Genomic DNA, 19,808 nt, shown 5'->3' on the forward strand with positions numbered 1-19,808 from the left:
TCTGGCTTGCGGGCCGGTTCTCATAGTAATTAAATATCATTCAGGGGGCCATAGATAATTGATTTGCGGGCCGGATGTGGCCCGCGGGCCTTGACTTTGACATATGTGCTCTAGTTAATGTACAACCACAGAGGTCACTTCATAAACTGTTCTCCTTCAGCCGGTAGCATCCCCACAGGAGGAAGACGGAGGTAAGAACCCAACTCTCTAGCATCTTCATGTTAGCTGAAATGTGAAGGTTAAAAGTAAACTCTTTTCTTCTCACTGAGGGCTAGTTCAGCTGATGTCCACACCTGTAAGCGCGAGTATCAACGTGGCGAAATGATTTAGAATTACGCGCATATGAATCCCCTCAGTGACATGACTGACAGTGAGCCTTAAAAATAATAATTGAGAGAAAATAAGAATAAGTTCCTAGCTCTTAGTTGTTGGCGCGAACCACAAAACAACAAGTCGGCTCTGCCGTCATATGCAGTAAAAACTATAAACTGTAAAGTAAAAAAAAACCTCTTCTAATGAACGTTTAATATGTCTGGAAACCATGAAACCTAGTAGCATCGTAACATATTGCTGTCTTTTTTCCCTTTTTTTTTTTTTTACATCATAGCCTCGCCCTTTAAAGCACATCTATAAATATTAAGCTGTCAGATTCCCCACTACTGTTGCTTTGCTAATACACTGGACTTAAATTTGTCTTGTCTGCGTGGATCAGGGAACCTAACGGCTTGCCTTTCCTTTTTATCTTTTTATCTAATTTTTATCTTGTCATGTTGACTTTCAGAACTGAAGATCCCAGTTAAAGGAATGAATATCTTCCAGTTCAGAGCTATGACAGAGAGGAACAAACTGGATAGTTAAAAAAAAAAAAAAAAAAAAAAAAACCCAGTGACTTCCTCTGTGCTGAATAAACCATCCCTTCCCTTTCCATGGAGCCTGAAGAGGCGTCAGCTCAGGAGGATGCTGGCTCCCGGCTGATGCTCCGGGTAGAGCGTCCTGTCTATGATGAGGAGTTCCTTGGGACTCAGCTCCTCCATCGCAAACAGAACTCCACCTCCTTCCGTCAAAAACTTGCTGACAAGTTCAGGTGAGTCCAGCCTCTCAAAATGTGATTTTTCAACCGGCAGTCTTATCCCAGGACTTAATACCAATGATTGCAGCGGTGTTGTTAGTCTTTTGTATTTAATCTCTTTTGATAGCTGAGCATTTTTAAGATATATCTTTACAGAAAGGTTCATATTTTTAATCAAAAACAATAAGTACAGTGTAAAAGCAGTTGTTTACTTACAGATTTTTTCTGTTTTTGCTTTTAACTCTTAAACATTTCCAACTTAAGCATTAAATATCCAGAGAAAATACAAATAGTAGTGTCTAAAATGTAGATTTCTGAACCAACTTGGCCCTGCGTGATGATTTAATTCCCTCTCAGAGGACATTGTGGTCACTTTGTGACTTTAAATTCAAACACATTTTGGGTTTTCCAGCGGGACAACAATGAAATTTGCACACCAGCAAACAAGCCCACTTCTGATTGGCTCAGAAAGATTAAATAAGAGTTTCAAAGTCTTGAATTCAATCTGATTCTGTTTCAAGTCTGCAAACAGGCTGTTCATTCTTATAAACCTTCCAATATTAAAATGAATTCGATCTGAAACAACAATGTGACATAAAGTGGAAGAAGTAAACTCTTTCACACACACAATAAACATATTTTAATTTTTGGAAAAAAAGCTCAAATTAAACTCTTATTTTTATTGATTTTGATTCTGATCTGCATACAAACCAGTTGAATCTTGTGTAAACAAGATTCTAATGTCTAAATAAACTTTCTAAAAATTCATAACGTTAATTTCATCCAGGTGAGTTCAATTGAGATTAAGTCTCATCTTCAACAGATAAGGACAAGTTGTTGCAAAAAACAAAAAACATCAGAAGGTTCCAAGATGCATATCAGCGTATTATGCTGGGCAGATTCAATCCATCAAAAGCAGGATGAAATTTTATTGTGTTAAACAATAACAATAATTTTGTAGATGCTTAAATAAGCTTTTTAAAAGGCCTCATTAAAACCAAGCTGGACAACTTGAGAGTACTTGCAAAATGTTCCAAGTAGGTGAAACATCTCTAAAAAACCTCAATTAGACCGATCTTGCTCATCCTTTTCTCTGCGTCTCTGGACAAGGAGTGGAAATTGGTTATGTAACCAGTTTGCTTCATTACGCCACGTGTTGGTGTAACGTTGGGAAAAGATGTTTAACCACATAAAAAGTCAAGTCACACTATTGACAGAAGGAACAGCGTCTGCAAATAAGCCAATGCCGCTATCAGGGGAATGGAATGCTACGTGTGTTTTTGTGAAACGTTGTTGAGTTGCTGTTTCCCACTGTGCAGAGCTGATTGCGTGTAGTTCCAATATTGCCAGCTTTATATATGTGTTAACAAAATGAGCGTAAGAGAGGAAGAGAGAGCAGTCGTTTGTTTACCAAGTGGTTCGGTTTGTGGCCACACACCAATTTGTTGGTTCTTCAAAGGTCACTCTGTTGTTTTTTGTTTGTTGTTTGTTTTTTTTTACTTATGCTTACTAACGCTCATTATTGCAAAGTCAGAATGAATTGCTTTTTTTTATTTTATTTTTTTTTTAAGATTCAAATTCACTTCTTTAGGTAAACGTAAACGATGACGTGCAGACTGTGATAGTTGTAGAGGATGTACGCACAGTGCTATGTAAACATGATTTCTTGCTTACAGATTGTAAATGATTGTTGTTGTTTAAATTATTGACTGGAAACTAGATATGCAAACAGATGTGAAGCTGTGGGGAGAAAGTAATTACTAAACTTATTAACTGCTTGTTCCGCTCCTGACAACAACAACTGCTGTCTAGTGTTTGAGATAACTTCCAGTTTTGCATCCTCCTAGAAAGGTCGCTGATGTCCTCTTGAAATGATTTAGGTTGATCAGTCAATTTTGAGGAGATGTTCATGACGTTGTTTCCCGTTTCTTCAGATTGTGACTCGATGTGATGCTTTTTGAGGCCTTTTTGCTTTAAGCCTGTCATTATTAGCACTAAATCAATGATAAATTATAAATGAAAACTAGTTGGATCGTTTCCATTTACATGACTGTTTGTTTCTCTTGTGTCTCTCTCTGTCTCCACCAAAGAGTGGATGACAAAAAGCTTCAGTTTAGTCTCAACCGGATTTTTTTTTTGAAGCATGAATGTCCGTCTTGTTTTGCAGGTGTTCGTCTGAGAGGGCCAAAGCAGCAGCTCTGAGTTTCCTGCCCATCCTGACATGGCTGCCGTCCTACCCGGTGAAGCAGTACCTTTTGTCCGATGTGATCTCTGGTCTCAGTACAGGAGTTGTGCAGCTCCCACAAGGTCAGTACCCCGCGGTTCGCCGAGCGCCCAGACATCTGGAGCTGTTTGGGTGTGAAAATCCCAGCTGCAGAACACGCGAGGGTTTTTGTTTTTGACTCCACGCTGTCTTTGTTTTTTCACTCTGCTGGTTTGACGATGTGAAGTAATCGCTTGGCTTCCTGGTCTTTGTGTTGAAACCTCTGATTTTTCTCTCTGCTCCGCAGGCCTGGCCTACGCTCTCCTGGCTGCGGTGCCTCCAGTTTATGGCCTTTACTCCTCGTTCTACCCCGTTCTGCTGTACACCTTCTTTGGCACGTCCAGGCATGTGTCCATGGGTAAGATGTCTTACGTGGAGCCTTTCCTGCTGAGTCATAAATCCGAGCTGCGTTGCGAAATACAAAGCTCTGTTGGATTGTCAACACACAGTCGTGGATTTTTTCCACTGGTGCTTAGAACCTTCTTGGATCTGTGACAAATTAAATAACATGACATTAACACCATTTTTAGTTTAGATGGCAACAGTTTGCATGGAGGTCCAAAACCTGACCTCCATGCAAATGCTTAAAATGCACCAATTAATTTCTAAAAGTGGAACGTTACCCCATGTTTTATAATTTGACATTCATTTTTATTTATTTATTTTTTTCAGTTTACCTCCAACAAATTTTTAGTTTTGAGCACATGATCTAATTTCTGCTGTATTAAAAACATTTTTTGTTGTTGTTTTTACTTTTTCTTATAGACGCATTAACATAATCAGCAACTTAAATTCGGTTCTGTGTTGTCAGTTTTGGGGACGGTGTAATTTTTTCCATTGAAATAAAATCGGACAGGTTACCATGAGGCAATTTATGTGTAGTTTTAAAAAAAATGAATTTTCATACTTCGCTTAGAGCACTCATATACAATCCTTAGCATGCTCCCATTAGGAAAGTAGAATCTTGTCTATGTCATCATGTCCATTTATCAACTTGTATTAAATCTAAATAATAAGACAATATCTCACCGTCCATTTCCCCTCTTTACATTTACCATTTCAACAACAATAAGGCTTTCTCAGTTGTAGCAGTTGACTCGATGTGGGCAAAAATGCACAATAGTTAACTGGATTTCATCTTTGGTGAAATAGTTCTTGGAAAAGAGAGTCTTGTGGTTTATTAGTCGTTTATTAGTCTCATGTTGTTTGGCAGGCTTCCTAACCTAATTTAATGCAAGATGCTGGTAGATGAAAGCTGTGCTCTGGTAGGGAGCTTGATGTTCTGCAGACTGGGTGTTGTTCATTGATAAATTATGATAAAAGATGAAGAAGAAATGTTTCTGTTCCACCGCAACTGTTGTGCCCACTGATGATGTAACCGGCGCTATTGTATCTCATTGACCACAACTTGCCACTTGTCTCTTCTTCCTGTCTGTGCAAAGTGGCACAGAGTCGTCTCACCACGTCTGTTGACGAATGAGGGCAGTAACCTCGTTTTGAGTGAAACAAGTTGACGTAACGCTGCTGTGAATTCACAACAGAAAGCGAGCGACCTCGCTGTGAAATGGCGCCTGCCCAAAGTTTCTGCTGATGAGCAGCATGACGCGGTCATAACGATACCTCTAAATCTGGAAGACGTCGAGAGGGGAATGACTGGGCAGTGGTCCAAGAGCTGGGTCGGGTGGCCTCCACTCTGAAAAGCTGTGTTAGTTTAACCCCATTAGCTGGCGTTGGAAAGGCCGTGCAGCTCCAGGCATGAAAAGAAGTTTAGCTGAGGTGAAGCACGTTCCCGACTGTTTGGGTCTGTGTGAACATCAGCTCTGATAACGGACTGGGCTGGTGATAAGGAAAGAACATTTTTGCATAATCTGTCTGTGCAAAACTTTTCGGAGACTTTCGCAATTGTGAAGGTCTTAAGCAGTGCTGCACAAAATTATTCACATTCATATTTTCCCTCATTCTGCCATAATTTACCATATTTTTTAGATTATATTAAATTATTTACATTATCACACTTATGTCTATATATTTTTCATATATATTTTATATTGCTTATAGTATATATTTGTATACACTTGTAGCATGTCAATGTAGGATGTTGAAGCATGTCAATAAATAATAACAATTTTCAGTCTATTAGAATTTTATGTAAACATGAAAGGGACGTATTTACATAAAATTATTTTTGATTTTTAAGCAAATTACTATTTTTAAAAAATAAAAATTGCTATTAATTTACATCCTAAAGATGCAGAGTTACCATTTTTGGGTAATTAAATTATAAAGAAATAAATAAAAAGGTTGGGGGCTTGTACACCAATAGGGTATAGTTGGGATCAATCAAGATCATTTTATTGATTCCCACAGGGATATTATTTTGGCCAAGTAACATAAATTCAATTAAAAGTATACTTAGATCAAATACATTTTATTTTACTTACTTTATCTCAATATCCAGTCAGCCAAAGCATCAACTGTGTATTACTCCACTGACGGTACAATACAGTGGTCCAGGTAGGATGACATTGAGAATAAATTGAATCATGAAGCACTCAGTCCTGCAGCCTATTGATGACTTTTGGCTACGGCTGCTCCGTCCCCCAGCCAGGATGGAGTGAAGGAGGTGAATGTTACGGATCGGGTCGCTCTGTGCCTTCCTCCAGTCCAGGCTCCTCACTACGAACAAACCAGCCCTGCAGATTATTTTGTCCTGTTCTTCCCCAGCAGACAACAGGATACAGGACAGCACTCCCAAACACCCGATTTGTCAAACATGTGAAAGAGCATTTCGAAACGCGTTGTAAGATTTTATCCTGCGAAGAAAGTGTGGAGGACTCCGACTATTTAATGTTTCAGTATACCCTTTCAAGCGCGAGGCTTGGAATAGTGGTGGCCACGTGTTCAAACCTGGAAAAACCAGTGCCATGAGGCAGGTTTGCCATTTTCACACAAGCATCTCTGAAATAACCCCAACAGTACGGTTATGGCTAGACTGCATAAAAATGCTGCTTATTAACTTAAAAAGTTGACCTGGTTAAACAGAACAGTAATTAAAAACTATTTCAAAACTGTACTGTTTAACGCAGGCAAATTAAGTCAAAAACAATGCCAGCTCTTTTGAAAGTGTAAATAAAAGTTTATTTACACATTACTACTGGTTATTGGTAAAGTATGGCACTTGTAGATCTGACAATTTATAGCACAAAAACTTGACATTTTGAAGTTTAGTCGTAAGTTATTTGCTCACACCTCCAATTTTATTGCATCAGATGCAACTCCAGCTGACAAAATAGACTGACTTAAACATAAACCATCCAGTAAGTTGCAGGTTATCAAATGTTACAGTTCATTCAAAGCACGTGTCCCCAAACGTTAGCTTATAAGGATGAACATTTTGTTTTTAATGAAAGTTCAAAGGTCATATTTGTACTTTTGTTCATAAGCCACTCCCACTTTGTTGATTTGTCACCATATTAAGGACTTTACCTCACTGTACAGTGAAATTGTGATACAAATAGTGTGCTAAGGCTTTTGTAGCATTTGGGTAACAATTTCTGCACGTCTTTGTTCCATTTGAGGCTAATTTATTCTTTCAGCGTTTGAAGACCTCACCTTGTTGTTCCCTTTAGTAAATGTTTCTCCTTGTTTAAATTAAAACTGGTCCTCAACACGACTTGTGGCCTTTCCACTCAGCTTGGTTCCTCTCTGCAGGACGCTCAGCTCAAACTACCACAGTCTGGTCCAAGTAACAAGACATTAAGATCCCTGGAGGATGAATTACAGCAGATGCCTTTTATTAAAGTGTTGCGTTTCTGACCTGCAGGCACCTTTGCGGTCGTAAGCCTGATGATTGGTGGCGCTGTAGTGAGGGAAGTTCCTGACAACATGGTTACTTTCCCCGCTAATGCCTCCAATTCGTGTTCGACCGACGAGGGTCTCAGTCCCATCAACGCCAGGAGAGTCCAGGTGGCCGTTGTGCTCACCACCATGGTGGGAATCATCCAGGTCAGTCTGGCGAGAACTGGTCAGAAGGAGGGGGTGGGGTTTCTGTTGTTTAGGGAGAGAAATGTTTTCCCACGCTCAAAAAACGTGTGTTTACCCAAAGCAGCAGGCTTAATCGTTCTGGACGCATCACCTTGACGTGAATGTTTTTATTTCAAACACAGCCCTTTCCTTTGTATCTCTTGACTTGTTTCCCTTTTTCCTCCAGTTTGTATTCGGTCTTCTCAGGTTTGGCTTTGTGGCCATCTACCTCACAGAGCCTCTGGTGCGAGGCTTTACCACAGCAGCTGCCGTGCACGTCGTCATCTCCCAGCTGAAGTACTTACTGGGAGTGAAAACGGCGCGTTTCTCCGGGCCCCTCTCTGCTATTTACGTGAGTCTGACAGGAAAAACGTGTCTTCCGTTCGATTAAAGACGCGTGCATGTCTTGCTGCATTGTCGCTCTTTTCTGTTTCTGCAGAGCGTTAAAGAGGTATTTAGTCAAATCAGACAGACAAACATTCCCAGTCTCCTCCTGGGCCTTTCTTGCACCGTGTTTCTGTACGGGATCAAAGTCCTCAACGAGCGCTTCAAGAAGAATCTGCCTGTTCCCATTCCTGGAGAGATCATTGTGGTTATTGTGTCCACCGGGGTCTCTTATGGAATACCCCTTGAAAAATACAACGTGTCTATTGTCGGGCATATACCATCAGGGTAAGCTAGACTTCAAATGGAACTGTCATAACATCTCAGCTCACAAATATTTACACACCCGGTGGGATGTACTGTGAGAGTTTGCTTGTGTTCTCAGGCTCCGCGCTCCTGCTATCCCAGATTTCTCCCTGGCGCTAAATTTGATCCCGGATGCGTTCGCTGTAGCCATTGTAGGATTCTCCATGTGCATCTCTCTTTCTAAGACCTTTGCCTTGAAGTATGGCTACAGCGTGGACGGCAACCAGGTGAGGAGGGGGTGACGAACAAAACACCAGCCATATTGGATCATAATACTTCTGATTTTCAACTTTGTGTGTGTGTGTGTATTGCACACAGAGTGATATATTTCAAGTGTTTAATTCAGTTAATCTTGATTATTACTTCTAGGTCATGAAAATCTAAGTCAGTTTGCCTGTAAATAAATTAAATGACAGGGTGTCCGCACGTCCTTAAAAGTTTTAAATGTGTGCGTCTAAAGTTAAGGCCTTAAAATGTCCTCAATTAATTTTTAAAAAGCACCCAGGAACAAACCACTCTCCTTTTAGATTACCACTGTGAAGTGTTATTACAGTCTGTGCTTAACAATCTCCAGTCCTGACATCGAACAGATAACCGTTTAAAATTTGACTGCCGATCCGTCTTCTATTTTCCCCGTCTTCTCTCAGGAGCTGATCGCACTCGGCCTCTGCAACTTCTTGAGCTCCTTCTTCCACACCTTCGCCATCACCTGCTCAATGTCCAGGAGTTTGGTGCAGGAGAGCACAGGAGGAAAAACACAGGTGAGATGAAACGCTGCCACCACAGGAGCCTTAAGGTTATCTCAGCTATATTGGTGCCATAAATCCATTAGCAGTGCAACAGATAATGCTCACAAAGCTTTTCCTGTGTTTTCGCTCAGATCGCAGGACTGCTGGCTTCTCTCATGGTGCTGCTGGTCGTGTTGGCCATCGGTTTCGTCTTCCAGCCGCTCCCTCAGGTATGTGAAGTCGTTATCTTGACGGGTTTCTGAGCCGAATGACTTCGATCTGATTTCTTTTTCTCTTTTTTTTTTTCTTTTCAGACCGCACTGGCAGCTATCATCATAGTCAACCTGGTGGGGATGTTCAAGCAGTTCCGAGATATTCCCCCTCTGTGGAGGACCAGCAAGATTGAACTGGTGAGCTTTTAAGTCGCTTTCAAATAATAAAAAATAAAATTGTCGTTTTTAAATCAGCATAGCTGACTGGAAGCATATTTTTAGCAAGTTGACGTGAGTCTGAGGCTGTGCATCATTAATATCCTCTTTTTCATTTCCATGTAGGATGAGGCCTAGCTGCCCCGCCTGTTGTTTTCCTTTCATGCTAGACACATAGCCGCTGTTACTTTCTGTTTGAAAATGGCCCACAAAGTGCTGGGAGCACTTCCTCTTTGTATTTGTTCCCATGACAACATATCTCCACTCTAATCCTTCCTAATTATTCCTGTTCGGATGGATGTTTAATCCCCCTTTTTCAGCACAGATGGAAGGACACTGATCATGATCATGTCAATTATGGAGCTCATCACGGCTCAGTTTTCCAACACCAGCTCTGGCAGATTGCCTGTAGATTTTTCAGAGACACCAATAAACTTAATATAATCATCTTGTTCAAAACCAATTATTGGTCACACCGTTATAAATAAGAGTGCTGCGACGCAGTCTGTGCTGTCAGAAAGTCTAGAATAAGCCTGACTTGTGTATTTATTAAGAAAACAGTTTTACGACGTGGATGGATACGACGAGAACAAGTCATATTCTACTGGAGAGGAGTTGTGGAAATTACTTTGACTTGACAGTTGTCCTGCAGTTGGTTGTCTGCGGGACGCAGTTTGGGTTTTGATTAACTGTAAACAATAATCATGAAAGTTGAAGCAAACACTTGATGCATCTTTAACGAGAGCCACTTTTTGAACTGAATTACAGACATCAATTACTTTTCTAATAGTGTTCTCATTTGTCGAGATGAACCTGTATTGAGGAACACCAGGTGCTCGATTACTGTTTCTAGTTTCTTTTTGACAAGAAGCAGAAAGAGTGTTTCTTTAGATCTTTTCCCAGCTTTAATTACGCAATATACTTTTTTTTCCCCCCTCAGGCCATTTGGCTGGTGTCCTTTGTAGCGTCTGTGCTGTTGGGTCTGGATTACGGCCTCCTGGCAGCCGTCGCCTTCGCCATAATAACTGTCATCTACAGGACACAGAGGTACAGCTCTCTGGCTTTTGATATATTTTAATTTCATTGTGCGGATTAAATACCGAGTGCAGGTTATGTCATCATGACATAATCATAATTTTGTACACAGGGTTTGTACGAATTCTGTTGGAGAAGTTTGGTTTGGGCCTGAAACTCATTCTTCATTTTACAACTTTTTAATTATGTTTAGGTTTCAGTGTGTCTGTGCATCATTTAAAAGTCTTAATCTGTCTCAAATTAAATTAAAATTTCTTAAATTCATTAAATAAAATGTAAGTTAGCCCTAACTTACATTTAAAGCTAATTTAAATGCCTTAAGTTTGCCCTAAGGTATTTAATTTAAGGCTAATTTAAGTTAGCCTTTGGTATGTTAATCACAGGTCTTGAATTTTGTTGAAGCAGGACTATTTAGTCTCATATTCTATGTAGGTTTTTTATATCAGGCATAAGTTTGCGTCATGAGTCACTCACTGTATTGGGTATCTACCGGTAACAAGATGCTAATACTTGCTCGCTAGCTAGCAAGAAAACAAATGAGCCATTAGCAGGTAGAATATGGCTAGCCAGCTAGATAGCTACAGAGTTGGGTCTTCTGAAATTCTTTTGTACATCTGGGTCATGAGTTAGGTCTTAAATTTTATTCAGTCCTCTTAAGAAGGTCTTAAAAAGTTTTAAATCTGAGTTGGTGAGTTTGTAATTCTCCTCATTTGACATGAAGACATGTAAAAGCCAGTGCTTGCTCTTCACCAGTGTTTTTCTTGTCTTCTAGCCCCAAAAGTTCCATCCTGGGTCACGTTACAGACACGGGATTGTATTATGATGTGAACACATACGAAGAGGTGAGTTTTAGTGGAGGAGAGGTTATGTTGACACAAGCTCCCAACCCCCCCACGTATGTTGGTTTTATTTTGGAATTTGTTTATTCTTGCCAGGCGTCTGAATACGAGGGAATTAAGATTTTCCACTCCAACTCCTCCATCTACTTTGCTAACAGCGACCGTTATGTGAACAAACTCAAGGAAAAGGTAATTCAGTCCCATGACGTGCAAATATGAGCTTCGGGGCGAGTTTACAGATCTCTTCTTTGTATTGTCTCTGCAGACAGGCGTAAACCCAGAGGAGCTGCAGGCAGCGCAGGAAGCCAAAAGGAAACAGAAGAAAAAAGAAAACAAGGAAAAGAACTCCTCAATTAAGATTTGTGCAAAGGTGTGTCAGCCCTTCATCTGGTTTCATTCCTCTTTATGTGGCTTTGTTGGCAGTGTAAACAACCTGTACAGAATATTCTGCATGTCATTCTGACTCAGGGTTTTATGTGGAACTCCTGTTGAAGGAAATACTAAATTTAAGCTTGTCGAGAATTTGACCTTCCGTGATGTTTGGGTGACTTTGAAATGAAAAGCTGAAGAGTGTGACTCGTGCGTAGGGCTGCAACTACTGATTATTTTAGTTATTAGTCTGGCGATTTAAAAAAATTTGGCACAATCTGCAGATTTTTCATTTCAGCCTTTTTTCTAAATACAATATTAGAAACGCATTAAGAGATGCAAATAAACAAATAATTCACAATATATAAAATATACAAATATTTTATTTCCTTTTTTTTTTTTTTTTTTTTTTTTTTTACAGATTTTAGCCAAAGTGGCTAAAACTATGCCATTTTAGGAATTTTTGGGTAGAACATATTTACAAAGAGCTGTTTTTTTTGTCTTGAAGTCAAAATTTGTATATTTTTTGTAGTTTTGGCTTATTTGTTCATCTAATAATGTTCCTTCAGCAATTGGCCTTTTTTTGTTGTTTTCAGTCTGTATACACGAGTTAACGATTAATCGTTTACTAAGTTACTTGCCGATTATTTGAATAATCAATTCCTCGCATTTAATCGTCTAAGCCCTACTCACCTGAACCTTAAGTTTTTTTGTTTTATTCTTAAACTGATTACAAATTTGCTTCAATTTTGCGACTAAACTCTTCCTTACTGTGACTTGCTTCAGCACAAAGACGAGACGGAGGATGCGACCCAGGAGGTCGTTCCTCAGAGCCAGGAGATGCAGGAGGTGAGGAACGGCGAGTTGGAGGACAAACACGGCGAGCCGACCTCTGAGGAGGCCGTCTTCCTTGAGCCTCTCAGCTCGGTTCATTCAATCATCCTGGACTGGACGGCCGTCAACTTTATTGATTCAGTAGGAGCCAAAGCCATCAAGCAGGTTTTAACTTTTATTTGCGTTGGATCATTTGCATTTTTCCTGCTCGACGCCTTGTCGAGCAGAAAAAATGCTCGACAAGCATTTTTCCTGCTCGACAGGAAAAATGCTTTTCCTGTCGAGCAGGAAAAGCATTTTCCTGCTCGACAGGAAAATGCTTTTCATGACTTTGTCATGAAGTCATGAAGTGCTTCATGACAAAGCACTTCATGCTTTGTCATGAAGTGATGACAAAGCATCACTTCATGGACAGGGTTGGTTGCACTTGTGTGTATTGCAATAACAACAAACTGTGTCTGTTTCATTCAGGTCATTAAGGAATATGCTTCAGTTGATGTTCGGGTGGTCATCGCTGGCTGCAACAGTAAGTAATAATGAGGGATTCTCTTTTTACAGCACCTTGTAAAAGTATTCATTCAAATTAACAAGCTAATGATCAGTCTGCACTGTTGGTCAGAATATCCCATTCAGTCAATGTTTGAACGTAGGATTATACAAGTTATATGGCGGCATAATACAGTCCAGTAATTTCTAAAGACAAATGGACACATCTGATTGTGATGCTATTAGATATGGGGTTCTGCAGGGATCGTTATTGGGACCAGGGATTAGGGATGCACAATATATCAGGATCAACATCGGTATCAGTCCAATAAGTAAAACGGATCGTAATCTCCATCTTGTTGCCGTCTGTGTTTCAGTTGGGGGAAGGGGATTATAAGCAGATAAACAATGTAGCTGGTGTGGTCACTTTTACACGGTGTTAAAAGTGTGGGGAAAAGTGTAGCATATCACTGAATATTAGTTACCTTAACATTTTAGTTTGGGTATGCCCTGATGGATCCATTCTTAATTTTTCTTGAAGGAACCGTTCTGGACGAGCTCAACATGCTGCAGTTTTTCTCAGAGGAACTGTCCACAAACGTGGTGTTCCCCTCGGTTCACGATGCAGTCCTGCGCTGTCAGTGCTCCAGGTCACCGGGTGCCTCAAGCGAAGCCTGATCACAGGTTCACGTCCTGAACCCAGAAGGGTCCAACGGGCTGTGACCGTCGGAGCAGTGGACTTATCAATTTAGCAATGGTTCACATTGAACAGTTTTTAATCTTGGTAGCACAGGTTGATGCGCTTTGTATTCTCAGTAGCTTTGACCATCTCAAATGTGTACGATACTGAGCTTTATCCCTCTGCATCCTCTTAGTGGTCTACAGATAGAGTACTCAAAAGTTGCACTTTTAACACCTTTCGTAGTTCAGGGCTACTTCAGACTTGCTGCTGTGATTTTGTTCAAACGCGAATCCAAAAATCATTTCTGGAGGGGTTTGGTGTGTGGAGTTTGTGAAAATTAGCATATCATCGTCTTGCTGATGACATCTGACGTTACTGATGTTCCTGCGATCAATGCGTTTTATTTTTAATAAGTTGGAGACGATCAAAACTTGTCACTTTGTGTAATGTCCGTTACTGTATTGCAACATTTTTGTGCTGGAATATTTTAATGTAATTACTTTTTTTTTAAAAAAGACTTAAATCTGGAATAAACTTTATTTTTACTTGAAAACAAAAAGACTACATGTTCCAACTTTTTTGTTTTTTTCTGGTGAAACTCCACATCAGAAACACACACAGTTTTCTCAGTTGTAGGTCATATATCTGGGGGTGGCGCTGAACTTGGCGTAGGATTTGATGACTTTGTTCACAGCCTCCAGGAAGTCTTTCTCTGTGGCAATCTTCCTGCGAGCCCTGATGGCGAACATTCCTGCCTCTGTGCACACGCTGCGGATCTCAGCACCTGACGAAGAAGTAAGAGTGTCGATTAGAGTGCTGTTCTTGGTCTTACAACAAACCAGCTTCCAGTAGGTAGGACACAAAATGCTATTAGAAACTGCCTTCTGTTCTGTACCTCAAATTTAAGACCATTTATAGGATATTTTAAGGACGCGAGGCCATCCTGCATAAAGCAAATAATCAATACGCCCGGGCTCTGCAGCTGCAGCCAGTTATTGATTAATGCATCAAGCTCCTCAGTTTGCTTCAGACCTTGAAAACATGTTGCTTGTGCTAGAACTAACAGTACTTTGGCATAGTCAAACAGCAGACTATGTTTGACTAGTCTGGTGTTTGGCTATTTCCATGAACTAGTTGTGGAAAAAGCCAAAAAAAAAAAAAAAAAAAAAGGCACTGTTGTTGCTCATTCATCTGAGAAGGTTGATTTCCAACATTGCAAACAAAAACTATTTGCAAACGAAAACCTACCTCTCCAAGAAAATGAGAGTATGACCGGTTTGCAATGTTGCAGCTGCATGAGCTACAACATTCCTGTATTTGATCAGTTTAGCATTTGACAAGGATGAAGTAGCAAAGTCAAATTAATATTACAACATAAAGAACAAATAGAAAGTAAAAAAACCTGTTAAATTCAGTTAAGTTTTTATGAGGTGGTTCTCAGTCAACACAAACATGTCACTAGACTGCCTCCTACTGGCTACTGACTGACACTACATTTAACTGAACACAGTCATCATGACACAGTGATTCTGTGATGGTATTAAAGGGACAGTATTTATTTCCCAGGCACATAGTGCCATTTTATAGCACAATCAAGTAACTATGTTACGGTCAGTTGTTATAAAAATGCTATATATACAAAATATGACTTAAAGAATTTTGACTTTGCAATTTAACACCTTGAAACTGGACCTCTATAGCTTTAAAAAGCCACTACTCTTTCCAACACACAAAGCAAGTATGAAATATAACATGACAGACAGCTCAATAAATTAATAATACTCCCCTTCTAGTAAGTTAATAAAAGAGGAGATATAACAGGGAAAATATGGTGAAAAGTTCTCACTGTGCCGCTGGCCTTACCGGTGCTGTTAGGACAGAGGCGAGCCAAGAGCTCAAAGCGAATGTCTCTCTCCACGCTCATAGAGCGGGCGTGGATCTTAAATATGTGGGTGCGACCCTGAAACACACAAAGATGATTAGTTTCTATGAGAGAAAGAGTAACTGAAATCAGCCTGACAGCTTCAGAAAATAAACTCCTAGGCCGTCACCTCCAGGTCAGGCAGGCTGAACTCTATCTTCCTGTCCAGACGTCCAGGCCTCATCAGGGCCGGATCCAGCGTGTCCGGTCTGTTTGTGGCCATCAGCACTTTGATGTTTCCTCGGGGGTCGAAGCCGTCTAACTGGTTGATGAGCTCCAACATGGTCCTCTGGACCTCGTTGTCACCGCCAGCGCCATCGTCAAAACGAGCACCTGGTTGTTTTTACGAAAAACAACAAAAAAGCAGCGTAATTCATCAGAACCTCCTGGACTACAACTCATTTTAACCTGGATGCTCCGAGATTAAAGATCACTTTTGCTAAGGATCAACTGGAACAACAATGCGTCTCCACCTCACCTCCAATGGCATCAATTTCATCAAAGAAGATCAGACAGGCCTTCTTGGTCCTGGCCATCTCAAACAGCTCGCGCACCATCCTGGCTCCCTGTCGGACAAACAAACGCGTTAAAACTTGGTGAAGAACGACGCCTGCACGGGCGGTTTCAGCTTCGGACCGGCGAGCTCACCTCTCCGACGTACTTCTGGACCAGCTCGGAGCCGATGACTCTGATGAAACAGGCGTCGGTGCGGTTGGCGACGGCACGAGCGCACAGGGTCTTCCCGGTGCCGGGGGGCCCGAACAGCAGCACGCCTTTAGGAGGCTCGATTCCCAGGTTGACAAACCTCTCAGGCTGATGAGAAAGAGGACAAGAAAAGTTATCCAACACCTGCTGAAGGAAACCAAAACCCAACATCTTTACATATACGGCTCGCTCGGTTCAGACACACACTTGACAATGACATTGGAGTTGATTTGACATTTACAGTACTATATCGTTAATCACAATTGTTTTGTGATTTTTTTTTTCTGTGGTGTAACTTTACAAATATTTGCAATTTTTTTTTTCCTCATTTTTTCCAAAAATCTACATATAGAAGAGAAAAAAGACAAAACAACAAGCAGACAAATTGGACATGCAAACATTTTGAACTTCAATATCTTGATTTCTGCTACTCACCAAATCAGACTAACTTATCAGTAAAGCTGAGGCAGCAGTTTGTTAGAAGGAAGAAATGCTGCCACCTGCAGGTGGGAGTTAGTAACTTAAAAGAAACGAGTATAACTCATAATTATTAAATAGTGTGAAAAATGCAGCGATCTGTTGACTCTGTGGATTTAGGTGATTGAAGAATCGCAAAAACAGCTTTATAACAACAAAATATACCAACAGCTTCAATTTGAAAGATTTGCAGTTGAAACTGATGCCAAGTAATTGAGCCACACGTTTATTGTGAAATTATTTGTAGGTTTAGCCAAATAATTAAGAATGTAATTTTTGAAAATTATTATAACTTTTCTCTTGATGTGAAGAAATCTTAATTGTTGCCAGTTTAACAAAATGTCTAACTTGAACATTTGTTAACAGACAACAACTCACTTATTGATGCAACTGTTCCTGAATATTGGATGTGCTTGGTTGTTAAGTCTGATCAGGTCTCTGGCAACATAATAACTGATAACTAGTTAATAAATGTAGTTATCAATACTTACATGGAGCAGCGGCGTTTCCACCACTTCTCTCAGCTTCTCGATCTGCTCTTTACATCCTCCCACATCGCTGTAAGTCACATCAGGCTTCTCCTCCACCTGCAGCAGCACACAGAATCATCAGAATCACATCACAACAAACTGAACTGTTGTTTTTCCTCAGAAAATTATTCGTGAGAGTTCTCCACCTGCATCATTGTGACAGTGGGGTCGATTTTTGGAGGCAGAGGAATGTGGATCTGATATTTGTTCCTGTCGACCCTAAAGGAAAAGGAGGGATGGGGAATTTTAGCAGGCGTGTTCCAACAGAAATCCCCTTTTTTTTTTGTGACCTGGAGGCATCCAGGCGGCTCCTCACCCGACTCTCATGCCCTCCTCGATGTCGGTTGGAGCCACCTGGTCACTCAGGTCCACCACGAACTTGGCAAACTGCTTCACGTTGATGATGTATTTGGGATCCTCGGAGTCTGCGTTGATGATCTTCGTGCATCTATTTGAAGAAACGCGAAAACAGAGAATTCATCAGGACATTAGCACCTTTGATTTATTTCTATTTATTTCTTGGACACTTGGAATAACACACTTTAGTGTGGAAGTTGAAACAAATTGACAAAGACCGAGTTATCTGTGATTATTATCCCTAGCTTGTTACAAAGTGAAATCAGAGACTGATGCATCTTACATAGTTACTAATGTAAGATGCAAAAGTACATTTAAAACATATTTGCTTTAAAATAACAGGAAAACCTAGTTTCACAGTGACTGCTCGCTCTCTCTCTCTCTCTCTCTCACACACACACACACACACACACTATAAATTATTAAAGACCAGTCACAGCATGAAAGCTAGAAAGAAATATTTTGAATTAAGGTTCCTCAAAGGAAATCAAAATCAACCAAACTCTGAATAGACAGGATAAAGCTTTATAGAAACAGTAAAAATAAAATAAAATTGAGCCATAAAATTCTGAGTGATGCAGTAGAAATAACCATTCATGTCATTTTTGTAGACTATGTATTTTTCATAACAAATTAAAAACATTCACATTGAAATTGACTCTTTAATAATAACAAAAACAGCCTTTGGTAACATGGATGGGTATTTATAAATGTTATGTGAGGGGAATTGGCAGCTCTGATGCTTTAAGATGGTAACACAGAGCTGAGCTACCCATAGTGAATTAGTAGTTTATCTCATCATGCCAGGAAAAAAAAGAGACTTTAAATTACAATATTAAAAAACTAAAGCACTGCTAGCTTACCTTGCGACCTGCAGTGGCTGTTCACTCTGAAGAGTCTGTTTGTCAGCAGCCAGATCCCAGAGCGCTGGAGGAGCCAGGCCTGTGTCTGACTCTTTAATGCCTGTCAAATAAGAATTACAAAAAAACAAAACATTATGATACCACTCATACCCAACAAATGTGGATTTATACAAAACCAGCAGAAGTTCTCCTCCTGCACTGTATTAGATTTCTATGAGGAATTTTGAAAGGTGTAATAATTCTGCATTTCAAGTGGTGATACACGATATTGTCGCCAACATCAGTATTAGACGATGCTAGTAATTTTTTTACACATCGGTATAGGCCTGGTAAATGAAACCGGGAAAATATTAAGAACCGATATTGGTTTTTATCTTGTTGCCATTTGTTTCTAGTCTTTTTTGTTTGTTTGTTTTCCTCAACAGTGTCGAAACGGCAGAGAAAAATATACACAATATCTGTAAAAGTCGGTTGTCGTCATTGACAACCGACTGCTCTCTCTCTCTCTCTCTCTCTCTCTCTCTCTCTCTCACACACACACACAATATAAATGTGTTATTTAGTAACACATTTAGTAAATTAGTATTTATTATTTTCCATATGCCATGTGAGTGCCATCACGTACCTGTCAGCTCGTTGATTTTTTTCAGAAGCTGCTGAATGTCATCTTCCACCTGTTTGATCTGTCTGGAGTATGTGCTTTGGCCCTAGACACACACAAACACAAACAGTCAAAACCAGATGGAATCAATACTAAACTGCCTCCAAATGTTAATAAAACCGGCTTAACAACCAACGTTTCAGGTTGTGAATACTTACATATGTTTTGAGCAAAGCGATGTCTCCTTCATCCAGAGCTGTGGTGGTAAATGAAAAACATGAATGAGTTTGCATTCTGACCTCGGCAGCTAGCCGAGTTGCTTTGGTGACAACAGGGAACATAATACGTTTCAAATGCAACGCTTTTCTTTAATCGGAAAAATGTGTCAAAAGGACAATATGATGAAAACGATAATCTTAGCGGAGGCCTGGAATATGTTGTTTGTTAACAAGCTAAGCTAATGTTGGCTAACCCAGCTATACCCGACGCTTCCTTGTTTATTTTAAAAACATGTACATATGTATAAATTAAAAACCTCTGATGGGGGCGTCTTCCTTTTCCTCTTCCTTAATCTTCCTTTGATCATCTCCCAAATAGTCCGGCATATTTAATATAGAAATAAAATGTTTTTGTCAAAGAAAAATGGAACGGCTTCTGCAGCTAAACTGTACAATTACACAGCAGCTTTTAAGTTCCGCTACACACCGGAAATACAAGTCGGACTTATATTGGAGACACTGAATATTTCATAACCGATTTAGTAACATTATCACCGTAACAAATTATCACGGAAAATATATATTTATGTGTATAGCTAATAAATTTGGTTAATTTTGCATAATAGTATTAATATAGAAAAGAATTTATTAAAAATAACCAGCAGCGGAACTGACAGCGTTAGACCACTT

At 40.0% G+C, this 19,808-nt stretch overlaps 2 protein-coding genes across 3 annotated transcripts; one reads left to right on the forward strand and one right to left on the reverse strand.

Moving 5' to 3' along the window:
• The first annotated feature begins 108 nt into the window (after positions 1 to 108).
• Positions 109 to 13,952, forward strand: slc26a5 (solute carrier family 26 member 5). Of its 2 annotated transcripts, XM_008401282.2 has the most exons (18): positions 109 to 191; positions 782 to 1,084; positions 3,237 to 3,376; positions 3,580 to 3,690; positions 7,156 to 7,337; positions 7,543 to 7,707; positions 7,795 to 8,027; positions 8,125 to 8,272; positions 8,693 to 8,806; positions 8,926 to 9,003; positions 9,088 to 9,183; positions 10,142 to 10,248; positions 11,009 to 11,078; positions 11,172 to 11,264; positions 11,341 to 11,445; positions 12,231 to 12,443; positions 12,750 to 12,804; positions 13,306 to 13,952. In XM_008401282.2, exons 2-18 carry the CDS (start codon positions 927 to 929, stop codon positions 13,440 to 13,442), a joined length of 2,205 nt encoding a protein of 734 aa, XP_008399504.1. In that variant the 5' UTR covers positions 109 to 191; positions 782 to 926; the 3' UTR covers positions 13,443 to 13,952. The 2 variants fall into 2 exon arrangements, with proteins under 2 accessions (XP_008399504.1, XP_017158350.1); XM_017302861.1 differs by lacking the exons at positions 12,750 to 12,804; positions 13,306 to 13,952 and adding an exon at positions 12,669 to 12,729 and having other exon boundaries at positions 12,231 to 12,500.
• A 40-nt stretch (positions 13,953 to 13,992) lies between these two features.
• psmc2 (proteasome 26S subunit, ATPase 2) lies at positions 13,993 to 19,608 on the reverse strand. Its single transcript, XM_008401284.2, has 12 exons — positions 19,436 to 19,608; positions 19,119 to 19,156; positions 18,925 to 19,006; positions 18,300 to 18,399; positions 17,396 to 17,527; positions 17,226 to 17,298; positions 17,041 to 17,136; positions 16,016 to 16,180; positions 15,846 to 15,933; positions 15,498 to 15,700; positions 15,310 to 15,406; positions 13,993 to 14,230 (listed from the first exon to the last, which is right to left on the reverse strand). Exons 1-12 carry the CDS (start codon positions 19,503 to 19,505, stop codon positions 14,073 to 14,075), a joined length of 1,302 nt encoding a protein of 433 aa, XP_008399506.1. The 5' UTR covers positions 19,506 to 19,608; the 3' UTR covers positions 13,993 to 14,072.
• Between the last annotated feature and the right edge of the window lie 200 nt (positions 19,609 to 19,808).

Source organism: Poecilia reticulata, linkage group LG23 (genome assembly GCF_000633615.1).
Source record: "Poecilia reticulata strain Guanapo linkage group LG23, Guppy_female_1.0+MT, whole genome shotgun sequence".
Classification (NCBI taxonomy): Eukaryota; Metazoa; Chordata; class Actinopteri; order Cyprinodontiformes; family Poeciliidae; genus Poecilia; species Poecilia reticulata.

What these genes read in the sequence shown, in the direction of transcription:
- slc26a5 (XM_008401282.2), top strand. Translation starts at nt 927, where the DNA reads ATGGAGCCTGAAGAGGCGTCAGCTCAGGAGGATGCTGGCTCCCGGCTG. An exon ending in GGCCCCTCTCTGCTATTTAC is followed by an intron (nt 7,708 to 7,794) that starts GTGAGTCTGACA and finishes CTGTTTCTGCAG; the next exon opens with AGCGTTAAAGAGGTATTTAG. An exon ending in TGAACAAACTCAAGGAAAAG is followed by an intron (nt 11,265 to 11,340) that starts GTAATTCAGTCC and finishes TTGTCTCTGCAG; the next exon opens with ACAGGCGTAAACCCAGAGGA.
- psmc2 (XM_008401284.2), bottom strand. Translation starts at nt 19,505, where the DNA reads ATGCCGGACTATTTGGGAGATGATCAAAGGAAGATTAAGGAAGAGGAA. An exon ending in GGAAGACGCCCCCATCAGAG is followed by an intron (nt 19,157 to 19,435) that starts GTTTTTAATTTA and finishes TTACCACCACAG; the next exon opens with CTCTGGATGAAGGAGACATC. An exon ending in GAGGAGGGCATGAGAGTCGG is followed by an intron (nt 17,299 to 17,395) that starts GTGAGGAGCCGC and finishes CTTTTCCTTTAG; the next exon opens with GGTCGACAGGAACAAATATC.